General features: G+C 45.7%; 1 protein-coding gene across 7 annotated transcripts in view; it reads left to right on the forward strand.

Moving 5' to 3' along the window:
* ZWILCH (zwilch kinetochore protein) overlaps positions 1-13720 on the forward strand; it is a 38661-nt gene that overhangs the window by 22232 nt on the left and 2709 nt on the right. For 6 of the 7 annotated variants that reach the window (XM_070054395.2, XM_089310602.1, XM_089310603.1 and 3 more), the window contains 9 exons: positions 2454-2547; positions 3035-3084; positions 4794-4893; positions 6030-6109; positions 8405-8561; positions 9074-9102; positions 9995-10131; positions 11097-11192; positions 11942-12054. In XM_070054395.2, the coding sequence (XP_069910496.1) occupies positions 2454-2547; positions 3035-3084; positions 4794-4893; positions 6030-6109; positions 8405-8561; positions 9074-9102; positions 9995-10131; positions 11097-11192; positions 11942-12054 (856 nt within the window). Of the gene's footprint in view, positions 1-2453; positions 2548-3034; positions 3085-4793; positions 4894-6029; positions 6110-8404; positions 8562-9073; positions 9103-9994; positions 10132-11096; positions 11193-11941; positions 12055-13370; positions 13522-13720 lie in introns of those variants that run through there. The other variant, XM_070054396.2, reaches the window with a different exon arrangement.

Below are 13720 nucleotides of genomic sequence, written 5' to 3' on the forward strand. Positions count from 1 at the left end.
TTGCCAGCGCCGCGGCTCAACAGTCTAATCCTCCGCCTAGCGGCACCGGCACACCGGGTTCTAGTCCCGGTCGGGGCGCCAGATTCTGTCCCGGTTGCCCCTCTTCCAGGCCAGCTCTCTGCTGTGGCCAGGGAGTGCAGTGGAGGATGGCCCAAGTGCTTGGGCCCTGCACCCCATGGGAGACCAGGAGAAGCACCTGGCTCCTGCCTTCGGATCAGCGTGGTGTGCCGGCTGCAGCGCACTGGCCGTGGCGGCCATTAGAGGGTGAACCAACGGCAAAGGAAGACCTTTCTCTCTGTCTCTCTCTCTCACTGTCCACTCTGCCTGTCAAAAAAAAAAAAAAAAAAAAAAAAAAAAGCTTACTACAGACCTGCAGTTGCCTTGGCAGTTCCAGACCACATGATTTTGCATGTCTCATATGGCCCTTGGGCCGAGCACTCTTCACCTCTGCTGTAAAGGGAGCATTAGTTGGTTGATAGTCTCTGATCTTCCCTGCCTTGCTACTGGGGTATTTGGTTTGTATTCATGAGTAGTTCTCCTCTTTCCTGGTTGGTCAGCTGCCATTTTACTCCCAAGTTTAATGTTCTGCTGATATATGGGGATTTTGATTGATACTAAAGGTTAATGAGCATTTGTTTTAATAATTTTGTGTGTCAGTAATTTGGGCTCAAGTCTATGTATTGAATCTCAAAGGGATTCCTCATTTTAGTGCAGTAGAGACTCCGTTAGTTTGGTATACAAAGCAAACTAGGATCCACTCAGTGTCCTACTTACGTCTTTTTATAACAGCTTTGTTGAAATATATATTTCACCCCATTACATTTACCCATATTAAGTGTGCAATTTCAGTTTTTTAGTGTATTTACTAAGTTGCACAGCTTTCACCATATCTAATTTTAGAACATTTTCATCCCCTCCAGCTAACCCCCACTAGCCGCTTGCAGTCATTAATCTGTTTTCTGTAGTGCTTTGTTGCTTTTTTGTTGCCAAATAGCATTCCACTGCATGGACATACCACATTTGGTTAATCCATTCATTGGTTGATGAACATACTGTGAATATTTATTTACTTAGTTTTAAGATTTTTTTTTATTTGAAAGGCAGAGTTATAGAGAGAGGAGGGGAGAGAGAGAGAGAGAGGTCTTCCATCTGCTGGTTCACTCCCCAAATGTCTGCAATGGCTGGGGCTGGGCCAGGCTGAAGCCAAGAGCCCAGAGCTTCTTCTGTCCATCCCACATGGGTGCAGGGCCCTAAGTACAACTTGGGCTGTCCTCCTCTGCTTTCCCAGGCTCAGCAAGGAGCTGGATCAGAAGTGGAGCACCCGGGTCTCACTCAAATCAGCGCCTATGTGGAGTGCTGGTGAAGGCCTAACCCGCTACGCCACATCACCGGCCCCATGGCTGTTATGAATGATGCCATGAACACTGCTGTAGGAATGTCTCTGTGGATGTTTCACACCTCTGGAATGGAGTTGCTGGGTCAGGTGGTGACTGAGTTCTGAGGAACTGCTGAGCTGTCACTTTTATCCACAGTGACTGCACCATTTTACATTTTTTTAAAGATTTAGTTATTTATAAGTCAGAGTTACAGAGTCAGAGAGAGATGTTCCATCCTCTGGCTCACTCTCCAAATGGCTGCAGCAGTCAGGGCTGGGTCAGGCCAGAGCCAGGAGCCTCATCTGGGTCTCTTGAGCGCCATGCATTCTCACAGTGGTCGTTTCCTGAGGATCTCTTCTGCACTGTGTGTCCTTCTTAACCAAAAGACCAGCGTCTTCAGGGCGTGCCCTGCCACTAGTCCTGACCCCTGTAGCACCTGTGCACGTGCACCGTCTTTGGAATGACACTGGCTGTGTATCCTGACACTGTTTGCTGACAGTGAGACCATGAGTGAGTGAGTGACTTTCTTGACCTCAGCAAGATGGAACAAAGCAAAGGTAAACAAAGTTTACCTCAGAATTGTTTTGTTGTTGTTTTTAAGATTTATTTATTTGAAAGGCAGAGAATTAGAGAGGCAGAGGCGAGAGAGAGAGTGAGAGAGAGAGAGATGAACCATCTGCTGGCCACAATGGCTGGAGCTGGGTTGATCTGAAGCCAGAAGCCTGGAGCTTCTTCTGGGTGCAGGGACCCAAGCACTGGGACCATCTTCCAATGCTTTTCCCAGGCCATAGCAGGGAGCTGGATCAGAAGTGGAGCAGCTGGGACTTGAACCAGCGCCCATATGGGATGCCCGCACTGCAGGCCAGGGCCTTAACCACTATGCCACAGCACTGGTCTCCCCCCGCACCCAAGAGTTTTGTTAGGATAACATACTACATATAAAGCACTTCTGCCATAGCTGGCAAGCGACAAACACTGTAAAATGTTAGCACAATTAATAATATTAAATGGATCCTTACTGATTAAACTGTGCTTTCTGCTGACGAAGTCTTTGGGCTTTTTAAAATCTCCGTGTAGGTGTTGGCTGATGGTTTGAGGACTGGTGTTACCGAGTGGCTCGAGCCTCTGGAAGCAAAATCTGCTGTTGAACTTGTACAGGAATTTCTGAACGGTATTTGTTTCCTAACTCATTTTTCTTTTTCTTAACTGAGAATTTATATTTGCTATACTTAAATACAAGTTGTCTCTGTGGCTTGATATTCTTTTTGGTTGGAATATGTATAAAATGATGAAGTCTGACATGGTTGAAGGGACAGCTTTTGTCGTGAAGTCATCTTAAAAGTGAGTAAGATTTGATTTGAAATTTCTGTGACACAGCCATATCTGACACTGGAGGAAAAGAGGGGTGAACCGGTAGCCTCTGCATCCCTGCTGTGCTCCTGGCAGGGGCAGGCTGGGGCTGTCGTGTCCCTCAGTTCCTCCCACACCTGATGTGATGGGAACCTCGAATTCCCTCTGCTGGAGATTCCAGTCATGGCCCAAGTCCCCAGTTTCACGTCTCTTGTCCTGTGTGCCACTTGAAAATGGGATTAGGATGCAAATAATTTGCAGAGCAGAACAGTAGAATCGAGAATTAACCAACTTCTGCCACTTTCTAGACTTGAAACAGCTGGATGGATTTGGTGATTCCACAAGAAAGGACACAGAGGTGAGTGATTGCTGTCACATAGAAATGAACCTTTGAAATTGGATTGTACTGTTATGTTTCATGTTGTACCATCTTGGATGGATCTCATATAGTCAGGGCTGCATTTTGGGGAGTTTTTGTAGTCTTTTTTTTTTTTTTTCTTTAAGATTATTTATTTGTGAGGCAGAGTTACAGACAGAGAGGTCTTCTATCGGCTGATTTACTCCCCAAATGGTCACAATGGCCAGAGTGGGGCTGATCTGAAGCTAGGAGCCAGGAGCTTCCTGCAGGTCTCCTATGTGGGTGCAGGGGCCCAAGCATTTGGGTCGTATTCCAGTGCTTTTCCTAGGCCATAGCAGAGAGCTGAATCAGAAGTGGAGCAGCCGGGACACGAACCCGCACCCATATGGGATGCCAGCGCCACAGGCATAGGCTTAACCCCCTACACTACAGCACTGGTCCCTTTTCTCGTCTTTAATGTCAGTGCTAGTGATTGCTTTCCTTAAGAGCTGGTAAGTATTTTTATAATGAGAATTACATGTAAATATTAATTAGTTGCTCAGTTGTGGAGATATATAAGTGAAATTGTTAGTAGTATACTATAAGATCTTATTTCACTATGCTGTAATATGGTATTATATTTATGTATTTATTTATTAAGCTGGTTATATTCTCATTTGACATAAAAAGAAATGAAGAAAAAGGTAATTTCTTAAAGATTTTCACCTATAAGAAAAGTTGAATATTTATTAAGCATTCCAGTTTTTTTTCCCCCCAGAAACCTTTTATTTAAGGAATACAAACTTCATGCATTCCATCAATACAACTTTGGGAACATAGTGATTATTCCCACCATACCTCCCCCACCCCCCCATCCCTCTTCCTCCTCCCTCTCCTATTCCCATTCTTATTTTTTTACTAAGATCTGTTTTCAATTAACTTTATACACATATGATTAACTCTATACTAAGCAGAGTTCCATAAACTGTATGGAAAAAAAAAACTATTCCTCAATAGTTTGAGACAAGGGCTGTTCAAAGTCATTGCATTAATTTCACTTCTATAGATTACCTTTTAGGTGCTCTATTAATTATCACAGATCAGGAAGAACATATGGGATTGTCCTTTTGGGACTGGCTTGTTTCACTAAGTGTGATGTTTTCCGGTTTCATCCATTTTGTTGCAAATGACAGGATTTCATTTTTTCTGCTATGTAGTATTCCATGGTATGCATATCCCATAATTTCTGTATCCAGTGTTCAGTTGATGGGCATTTGGGTTGAGTCCATATCTTAGCTATTGTGAATTGAGCTGCAGTAAACAGGGGAACAGATAACTCTTCCATATGCTGATTTCATTTCCCTTGGGTGAATTCCCAGGAGTGTGATGGCTGGGTCATATGGAGGTCCCATATTCAGATTTCTGAGGTATCTCCATCCTGTCTTCCACAGTTGCTGTGCATTCCCACCATCAGTGGCTTAGGGCACCTTTTTCCCCACGTCCTTCCAGCATTTGTTGTTTGTTGATTTGGGGCATTCCAGTTCTGAAATGATTTGCAGGCTGCAGTCGTGCACTGTGTGGATGAGTTTGTCCTCATTAGCGAATGCAATTGTAGAAATGCATCTGTGTCCGCCTTTGTGTTCGTGAATCTGTGTTTTAAAGCCTTGCTACCCCAGCGTCCTCCTCCTGGGTTTGAGCTGAGTGTTTGCTGAGGCGTGTTTCCTCTCCAGAGCGTGAAGCCCGACGCTGCCGCGGTGGACAGGTCTGTGCTGATCACGGTGCGCGGGGACCTCGACTTCGCTGAGCAGCTGTGGTGCAAGATGAGCAGCAGTAGGTTTCCGGCGTGATTACACTCTTTCCTGTTTTATTTATTTATTTATTTTGAAAGGCAAAGTTACAGAGAGGCAGAGAGAGAGAGGTCTTCTATCTGCTGGTTCACTCCCCAGTTGGCAACAACGGCCAACCAGGAGCCGGGAGCTTCTTCCGGGTCTCCCACATGGGTGCAGGGGCCCAAGCACTTGGGCCATAGCAGGGAGCTGGATCGGAAGTGGAGCAGCCGGGACACAGACCAGTGCCCATGTGGGAGGCACTACAGGCAGCAGCTTTACCTGCTGCGCCACCATGCTGGCCCTCTAAGTTTTTTTTGTTTGTTTTGTTTTGTCTGCGATCTGACCTGGATTTCTTTAACAATGTATTATTTCAGGTGGGCGTTTAGTACAGTAGTTAAACCACCCCTGGGGATGCCCACGTTCCATATCAGTGCCTGGGGTTGAGTCCCAGCTCCTCTTCTGAGTCCAGCTTCCTGCTAATGTGCACTGTTGGAGACAGAAGGTGATGGACCAAGTACTTGAGTCCCTTCCACCCGTATGGAAGCCAGATTGAGTTTCCAGCTTCTGGCTTGGGCCTGGCCTAGTGCCAATTGTTGCATGTATTTGGGTGAATCAGCAAGTTGCAGATCTTTGTCTCTCTACCTTGAAATAAGTGAGTTTTTTAAAAAGATTTTATTTCTTATTTGAAAGTCAGAGTTACGGAGAGAGAAAGAGAGAGGGATCTTCCACCTGCTGGTTCACTCCTGAGATGGCCACAACATCCAGAACTGGCCCAGGCTTGAGCCTAGAGCTTCATCCAGCTCTCCCATGTGGATGACAGAGGCCCAAGCACTTGGACCATCTGCTGCTGCTTTTCCCAGGCCATTAGCAGGAAGCTGGATCAGAAGCAAAGCATCTGGGATGAACCCAGTGCCCACGTGGGATGCTGGTGTCACAGTGGTGGCTTTACCCACTATACCACAATGCTGGCCCCTAGTAAATAAAAATATTTTTAAAATGTATTAAACCTTTTTTTAACCATCTTTAATTCCTTTCTTCTCCATCCATAAAGTACAGGTTATTAATCATTTCATTTGTATATTAAAATGAATGATGCATTTAATATGAAAATAACATCAGACTGATGTGTTTTTCAAGGTGTGGTTTCGTATCAAGACTTGGTGAAGTGTTTCTCGCTGGTCATCCAGAGTCTGCAGCGTGGTGACATCCAGCCGTGGGTAGGTTGTGACTTGCTGTTTCCTCAGCAGCCCAGCACGATGGGTCAGGACACAGGCGTGGGAGCACATTGCTTGGGTTTGAATTCTAGCTCTGCAGACGTGGGCAGGTCCTTCACCAACCTGGTCACAAGGTCCTTGTCTGGAAGTGAGGGTGGGGACAGTAACTGCCTCCCAGTGTTGGTGCAGGGATAACCGTTCAGTTCATGTGCATCTCCTGCTGCCTGGCTCCTGGTTAAGTGCTCAGTGTGTGCACCTCTGATGTTGTCACCAACTGCTGCTGTAGATGAGTCCTCCTCTATACTCCTGAGAATACAAACTGGGACTCTCTTCCTAAAGAGCAGTTTTGATAACTAACGTATTGAGAGCCTCACAGTGTAGCATGAGGTTTTCAAAGCTTTTCACCTTCTGGTGGAAGGGTTCCAAGTGACTTTTTCCATTTGAATTACATATTTTTTCTTTTTTTTTTTTTTAATAAAGATTTATTTATTTACTTGAAAGACAGAGATAGAGAGGGAGTGACCTTCCATGCACTGATTATTCCCCAAATGGCCACAATGGCTGGGGCTGGGCCAAGCCAAAACCAGGAGCTAGGAGCTTCCTCCAAGTTTCTCATGTGGGTGCATGGGCCCAAGCACTTTTGCTGCTTTCTTAGGTGTATTAGCAACGAGCTAGATCAGAAGTGGAGTAGCCAGGATTCAAACTAGTGCCCATATGGGATGCCAACACTGCAGTTGGAGGCTTAATCTTCTATACCACGGTGCTAGCCCTGAACTTTTCTGCACATTACAATTTCCACAATGAATCTGTGCTTTTTAAAATTTTTCAAGATTTACTTATTGGGGCCATTGCTGTGGTGCAATGGCCTACAGTGCCGGCATCCCATATGGGTGCCGATTCAAGTCCCGGCTGCTCCACTTCCCATCCAGTTCTCTGCTGTGGCCTGGGAAAGCAGTGGAAGATGGCCCAAGTCCTTGGGCCCCTGCACCCATGTGGGAGATCCAGAAGAAGCTCCTAGCTTCAGATCAGCACAGCTCTGGCCATTGTGATCTTTTGGGGAGTGAACACAGTGGATGGATGACCTTTCTCTCTCTCTGGCTCTGCCTCTCTCTAACTCTGACTTTCAAATAACTAAAAAAATCTTTTTTTTTTTTTTTAAAGATTTACTTATTTATTAGAAAGGCAGACTTATGGGGAGAGAGCTTCCATCTGCTAGTTTACTCCTCAAATGACCACAATGGCCAGGCCTATGTTGGGCAAAGCCAGGAGCCAGGAGCTTCATCCAGGTCTACTGTAGCAGGGGCCCAGACACTTGGGCTCTCTCCTGCTACTTTCCCAGACAGTCCAGCAGGGAGCTGGATTGGAAGGGGAACAGCCAGGACATGAACCAGCATCCATACAGGATGTTAGTGTCATAAGTAGCAGCTTACCCCACTGCACCACAGCATCAGCCCCTCGTACTGCTTTTATAATCAAGAAAAGACTAAGTAAAAAGTTAGAAACAAAGGGATTCCTCACTTACTAGGAGTTATTTTCATTAATCTGGCTGCCACTTGCTGAGCATAGGAGCTAAGCCATGTTGGGAGGTGTGGCCGGGCACACTCCAAGCAGAGGCGTCAGGCGTAGGGATCCTGGGCTTTTTCATTTGGGCCACCGAGGTTTTCCCTGAGTTTTGGTGTTTGTGGGTTTGTAGTGTAATCCTGCTCTGTACATTGATTGGAAATGAGGTGCCATTCATTCAAAAAAAGAAATTGCAAACAACAGTGATGCAAGTAGAGATATTGGAAAGGAATGGAAAAATGACAGATGTTTTATGTAGATTTAAAATGAATTGTTTAACCTTTAGAACAGTGTGAAATCTCTAGTTCACAGCACTTCTTAATTTGCAGTTAGTGTGCTGGACATTGCAGCCAGTGAGGAGTTCCTTGTGACAAAAGCAGGGACCACACAGGGAGTGTTTTGTGGAGCAGCAGTGTCTCACGACGGAGGACAGGAGAATTCCTAGCTGTGAAGCCTCTGAGGACACCTGTGACTTCTCTTTGGTGGAATTGTACCTAGGGGTGATAGGTTTAAGCTCTTCTTTGTAGTTTCAGACTTAACCCTAAAAAGGTGGGGGGAGCTAGGAACAGCATTTCAGAAACTGGCATGTTTATAGGTTGTGACTTTGGTTGCAACCATTTATAGTGTCGGGAGACTAAGAATGTAAACTTAACAATGTTTAACTCATGGAAGATGTAATTTACTTCTCTTTTGCCTGTTGGATTTATCTACGATTTATAAAATGTTCTCGATTTCTAGCTCCACAGTGGGAGTAACAGCTTACTGAGCAAGCTCATTCATCAGTCCTACCACGGCACCATGGACACAGTTTCTCTCACAGGGACTATTCCACTTCAGATACTTTTGGAAATTGGTTTGGACAAACTAAAGAAAGATTATATCAGTTTTTTCATAGGTAAGTCTTTCCCAGCTCAAAAGATAGAAATGCACGTCTCAGTTGTTGTCTGTGTAGATGTTCTCAGATTTCGTCCTTCTGCTGACCCCTGGTCATTTGTGAGCTGGCTTTGCCTGGCTCCTGTGAGATAAGCATTTCCTTCTGTGGCCCTAGTTTGTCCCTTCATCCAGGTATTCAGTTACATATCACTGTAGTTGTTGTTTGTGGGTTTGTTTTTAATTCAAACATTTGAGATTCTGCTAGTTTAGTGTCATAAATAAAAAACCCTTTTGTAAGATGTTTGAATACCCAACACTGGATTCTTTTCATTAGAAGCACAATATGATCAGTTTTAGAGTAAGTGCTGGCATTTTGTTATGGTGTCATGTGAGAAAATTGGGGCTTTTGAGAGTTCCTATTTACCTTGACCATCTCTTTGATTGATGAGCTATCAGGAGGTTTCCTTAGCTTCCTTAGCATGTAGTAGACAATTCCTAAACCTTATTTGTGCATCTGCATTTTTTTCTTCATAGGTCAAGAACTTGCATCTTTGAACCATTTGGTGAGTTCATTTCTCATTCTCAACTTGGTTTTTCTTTTTCTTTTTATTTATTTATTTATTTTTTTTTTGACAGGCAGAGTAGACAGTGAGAGAGAGAGATAGAGAGAAAGGTCTTCCTTTGCCATTGGTTCACCCTCTAATGGCCACCGCGGCCGGCGCGCTGCGGCTGGCATGCTGCAGCCGGCACACCGCGCTGATCTGAAGGCAGGAGCCAGGTGCTTCCTCCTGGTCTCCCATGCAGGTGCAGGGCCCAAGCACTTGGGCCATCCTCCACTACACTCCCGGGCCACAGCAGAGAGCTGGCCTGGAAGAGATGCAACCGGGACAGAAGACTGGGACTAGAACCCGGTGTGCTGGCACCGCAGGTGGAGGATTAGCCTATTGAGCCGCGGCACCGGCCTTGGTTTTTCTTTTACCCATTCTGTGTACGGTTATTTAAAAGCTCTGGCCATGTGGCCAATTGGGGAGTGAACCATCGGAAGGAAGACCCCTCTCTCTCTGCCTCTCCTCTCTCTGTGTAACTCTTTCAAATAAATAAATCTTAAAAAAAAAAAAAAGTTACACAGAGAAGGAGAGGCAGAGAGAGGTCTTCCATCCAATGGTTCACTCCCCAATTGGTCACAACAGCCGGAGCTGCTGATCCGAAGCCAGGAGCCAGGAGCTTCTTCTGGGTCTCCCACGTGGGAGCCGGGACACAAGCACTTGGGCCATCTTCCACTGTTTCCCAGGCCATAGCAGAGAGCTGGATGGGAAGTGGAGCAGCCGAGACTAGAACCGGCGCCCATATGGGATGCTGGCACTGCAGGCAGTGGCTTAACCCACTGCACCACAGCACCAGCCCCAAGAACCTACTTTTTAACGCCCTGTTTTGCTTTTACCTTTTTCATTTCAGGAATACTTCATTTCTCCATCAGTAGATTTACAAGAGCAGGTTTATCGTGTTCAGAAGCTCCACCATATTCTAGAAATAGTAGTCAGTTGCATGCTTTTCATTAAACTTCAACATGAGCTTCTCTTTTCTCTGACACAGTAAGTATCTCTGTTGTTACTTACATAAAATGTATTCATTCTGCAAAACTGCAGGCAAAATCTGTACAGTTTCATTGCCAGTTAGGGTAGCACCTGTTCGCCTGTCCTCCCGGATGCACGGTTCTGGTCAGTGTCCTAGGAAGGCGAGGCTGCGACAGGAACCGACGTGACTTCTGGCTCTGAGCTTTCTGACTGCCTTGGGAAGGTCCTTTCCGTGAATCTTACTCCTCTGATAACCCCACGTGTGTGCTGTAAAGATGATGCCGTGAATGGGTATAGGGTATTTGACACTGTGTAGGTACCTGGTAAATATTAGTTTCCTCTCTTCCCTACGTCCCTATAAACCTGGGCCAGACTGCCATGGCCGCCGTCTCTGCTCCGGGGAGGGACTGGAGCCCTGATGCTGACCTGCCGGCAGCACTGCTCAGGGCGGCCGTGGGCCTGGGTGCCTGGTGCGTGTGTGTGAGGCCTCAGACCGTAAATAAGTGCACCCTTTGCCTTTCCTAAAATTAGGACCTGCCTCAGTGGCAAGAAAAATTTTTAAATAATTATTTTTTAATAGAACCTGGAAGAGGTGTTGTTTTTTTGTTTTTTTTGTTTTTTCTTTTTCTCATTAAAGATCAGCAGTGTAAATGAGTCAGCCCTTCACTAGACTCTGAAAAGTGGAGGCTGTGTCTCCTTCCCCTCCGTTTTCTCCTGAAAAAGCCTCTCCTGTTTGCTGTATATGAGAAATGTGGCCACCAGTGATGTTTTTTAAATGAAATTTCCTTTCAAAGAAAGAAATGACGGAAGCTTTTGTCAGCGGGGGTTGGTGTTGATGCTGTGGCTGAGATGATTCTTTGTGTTGCTGCTGCTGCTCGTGGTTGTTGGTAAACTTTGAGGGTCACTCCTGAGCGTCACATGACCTGACGATTTATCTCCATCCAGCTCTTTTTTCAAAAGGTCTTTTTGTTTGTTTGTTTTAGATCCTGCATAAAATACTATAAACAGAATCCTCTTGATGAGCAACACATTTTTCAGCTACCGGTCAGAGCAGCTGCCATAAAAAACTTATACCAAAGGTAAGCAAGTTCATTATTAAATTAACGCCTTAGCCCCTCCGTGACTGTAGGCAGTTTTGGTGTCCATGTCCCACGGAGACCTGGTGACCCTGAGCTGCTTCCCCTCCGAGATGCTGATTGTCTCAGTCCCCCCATCTGACCTCCTCCTGGCTCTGCGGCTGCTTTCTGTAGGCCGGGGAGCCTCTGGCCTCTCGTGCTGGCCTTTCTCTCCACCTGACATCCCCTCCCAGAATGGAGAGTACAACCCCCGAGTTATAGTCTTACCTTCTGTCCCCTGACACGTCTGCTATTTCTCTGTTACTGCTTTTGAAAACATTGAATTGGTAAATTGGTATCAATGTTGTCTTTTAAAATTAAAACTTTTTTTTTTTTTTTTTTGGAGAGGCAGAGAGATCCCACACTCTGATTCACGCCCCAGCTGCCTAGAGCAGCATTTGGCCAGGGACCAGGGCCAGGAGCTGGGAACTCAGTCCAGGCCTCCCTCTTGTGTGGTAGGGACCCCTGCTCCCCAGGGTGTGCACCAGCAGGAAGCTCAGGTCAGGAGCAGTGCCAGGGATCTAACCCAGGCACCGGGATATGAGATGCAGCATCTCAACCCAGCCATCTGAACGCTCGGCCACGCACAACCCCTGCCCCCACTGCACTTCTCGAGGGTGGGGACCTGTTTGTCTCTCCTTCATCAGTGTTTAGCAAATGAGGACATCACTAAATGGCTATAGAAAGAAAAACTTTTTTTTTTCTTTCCTTAGTGAGAAACCACAGAAATGGAGAGTGGAAATAAACAGCGGTCACAAGAAGGTGAAAACTGTTTGGCAGCTCAGTGACAGCTCACCTGTAGACCACCTGAGTTTTCACAGACCTGGTAAAGATGGTTTCTAAGCTGTTCAGATAAGTCATTCCAGTAGAAAATACAACTTAGGGAGGTCATTGTCTTATCTTCAGGAACTAGTTTTAAATAATTCTCCTGAGCTCTAGGTATAAAACATATTTAGTCTTAAAAAATGACACTTTTTATGTGTATAAGCGTAATGCCCAGAGAATCCACTGAGTGAAAATGACACTTTTTCTCATTATCCGGGATAGAGAAACGCTTATTAGAAAAGAGAGCAAACAGGAGGCACAGAGGAGTAAAGATAGGTGACGAGGTGGAAATGCAGGCCACACCTCACAGCGTTGTGCACCGCCCCGCCCATCATGGTTCTGTGTCCACCCTCGTGTCCCCTGTGGCTGAGTGAGGGCTGTTCCCAGGGCTCTGTCAGTATGGTCCACGTTCATCAGTGAATGTCTCGCAGTCTTTTGTGAAAAGAGCTAAGCCGCCAAGTCTTCCCTCTTCCTCAGACACCCATGTCTGAGGTTCTGTTGTCTCTTGTTCATGAAACATTAAAATTTTGCAAGGATTACTTGACAACCAGTCTGATTTCAGACAGAACCTAAGATTTCAAAAGCCTGGAGTCTGGGAATACAGATGTTCTGTGTTACTGATGGATACTTCGCAGAATTATTCCCAGAGCTGTGCGTCTTGATTCGGGCGTAGTGGGAACTTGTGTCAGACGGGGGCTCTGCTCAGACAGCGAAACTGCAGAAGTCCTAAAGGAGCCAGCTGAAGTCACAGCACGTCTTCTCCAAGTGCCACACGAAACCTGGGCGCCATGGGAGTTGAAAACCAACTGAACACAAAGAGATTTCTGCATGGCAAAAAACGCCGCAGGCTAAACAGGCAGATGTGAGCCAGGAGAGATGCATCTCGTGCTCAGAACAGGGCGTCCTTTCCTGGTATATAAAGAACTTGCAAATCCGCAAGAAAAATGTCAATAACTTGGTAAAAAAGGACAGATGATATGAGCAGTTTCCCAAAAAGGAAATTCCAGTGTCGTAATACAAGGTGCTCGACCTCACCCATAGTAATGATGAGAAAGGTAAATGTTCCCAGTGATGCTGGCTCCCTAAGCACACGGAACACCTCTCAGTCTGTCACAGGTTGCTTCAAGAGTGGAAATTAGTTTGAATGTTGACATTATTTCAATTTGCTAATTCATTGGCCCAATAACTCCTTCCACGAATATATGAAATTCTTACAAAATCAACTATTTGTATGCTTGGAAATGTACTCAAATTCCATTTTGACTTGAATTTAGTAACCTTTTCTACCCATTACATATTCTTGATGTGTTTGTCTAGAAATTATTCAGTGACTTTTGGCCTAAAGACCCCACTCTTGAAGGAGAACTTCATTTGTCACGAGCCTCATTTGTCACAAAGCCTCAGGTACGAAGGCTAAAGCCCAGTAATGATTTGTGTTATCACAGGTCGCCTGCATTTAAGGAATTAGACCGAATACTGAGGTTGAAGGCCAGCTTTTCCTGGTATCTCATGGTGTGAAACAGCTGGGAGCTCGAGAGAGCAGTGCCCGTTCAGGCACCATGGGAGAGGGAATAAGGGGGGAGAAAAACAGTGTCCAGGGGAGTGCTGCCCACCCAGTGGGTGCTCAGTAAATGACTGTTGATAATGGAGAAAAGATGGAAACCGAA

The sequence above is a fragment of the Oryctolagus cuniculus genome, chromosome 12, assembly GCF_051225735.1.
Source record: "Oryctolagus cuniculus isolate XC-2025 breed Fujian yellow rabbit chromosome 12, ASM5122573v1, whole genome shotgun sequence".
Lineage (NCBI taxonomy): Eukaryota > Metazoa > Chordata > Mammalia > Lagomorpha > Leporidae > Oryctolagus > Oryctolagus cuniculus.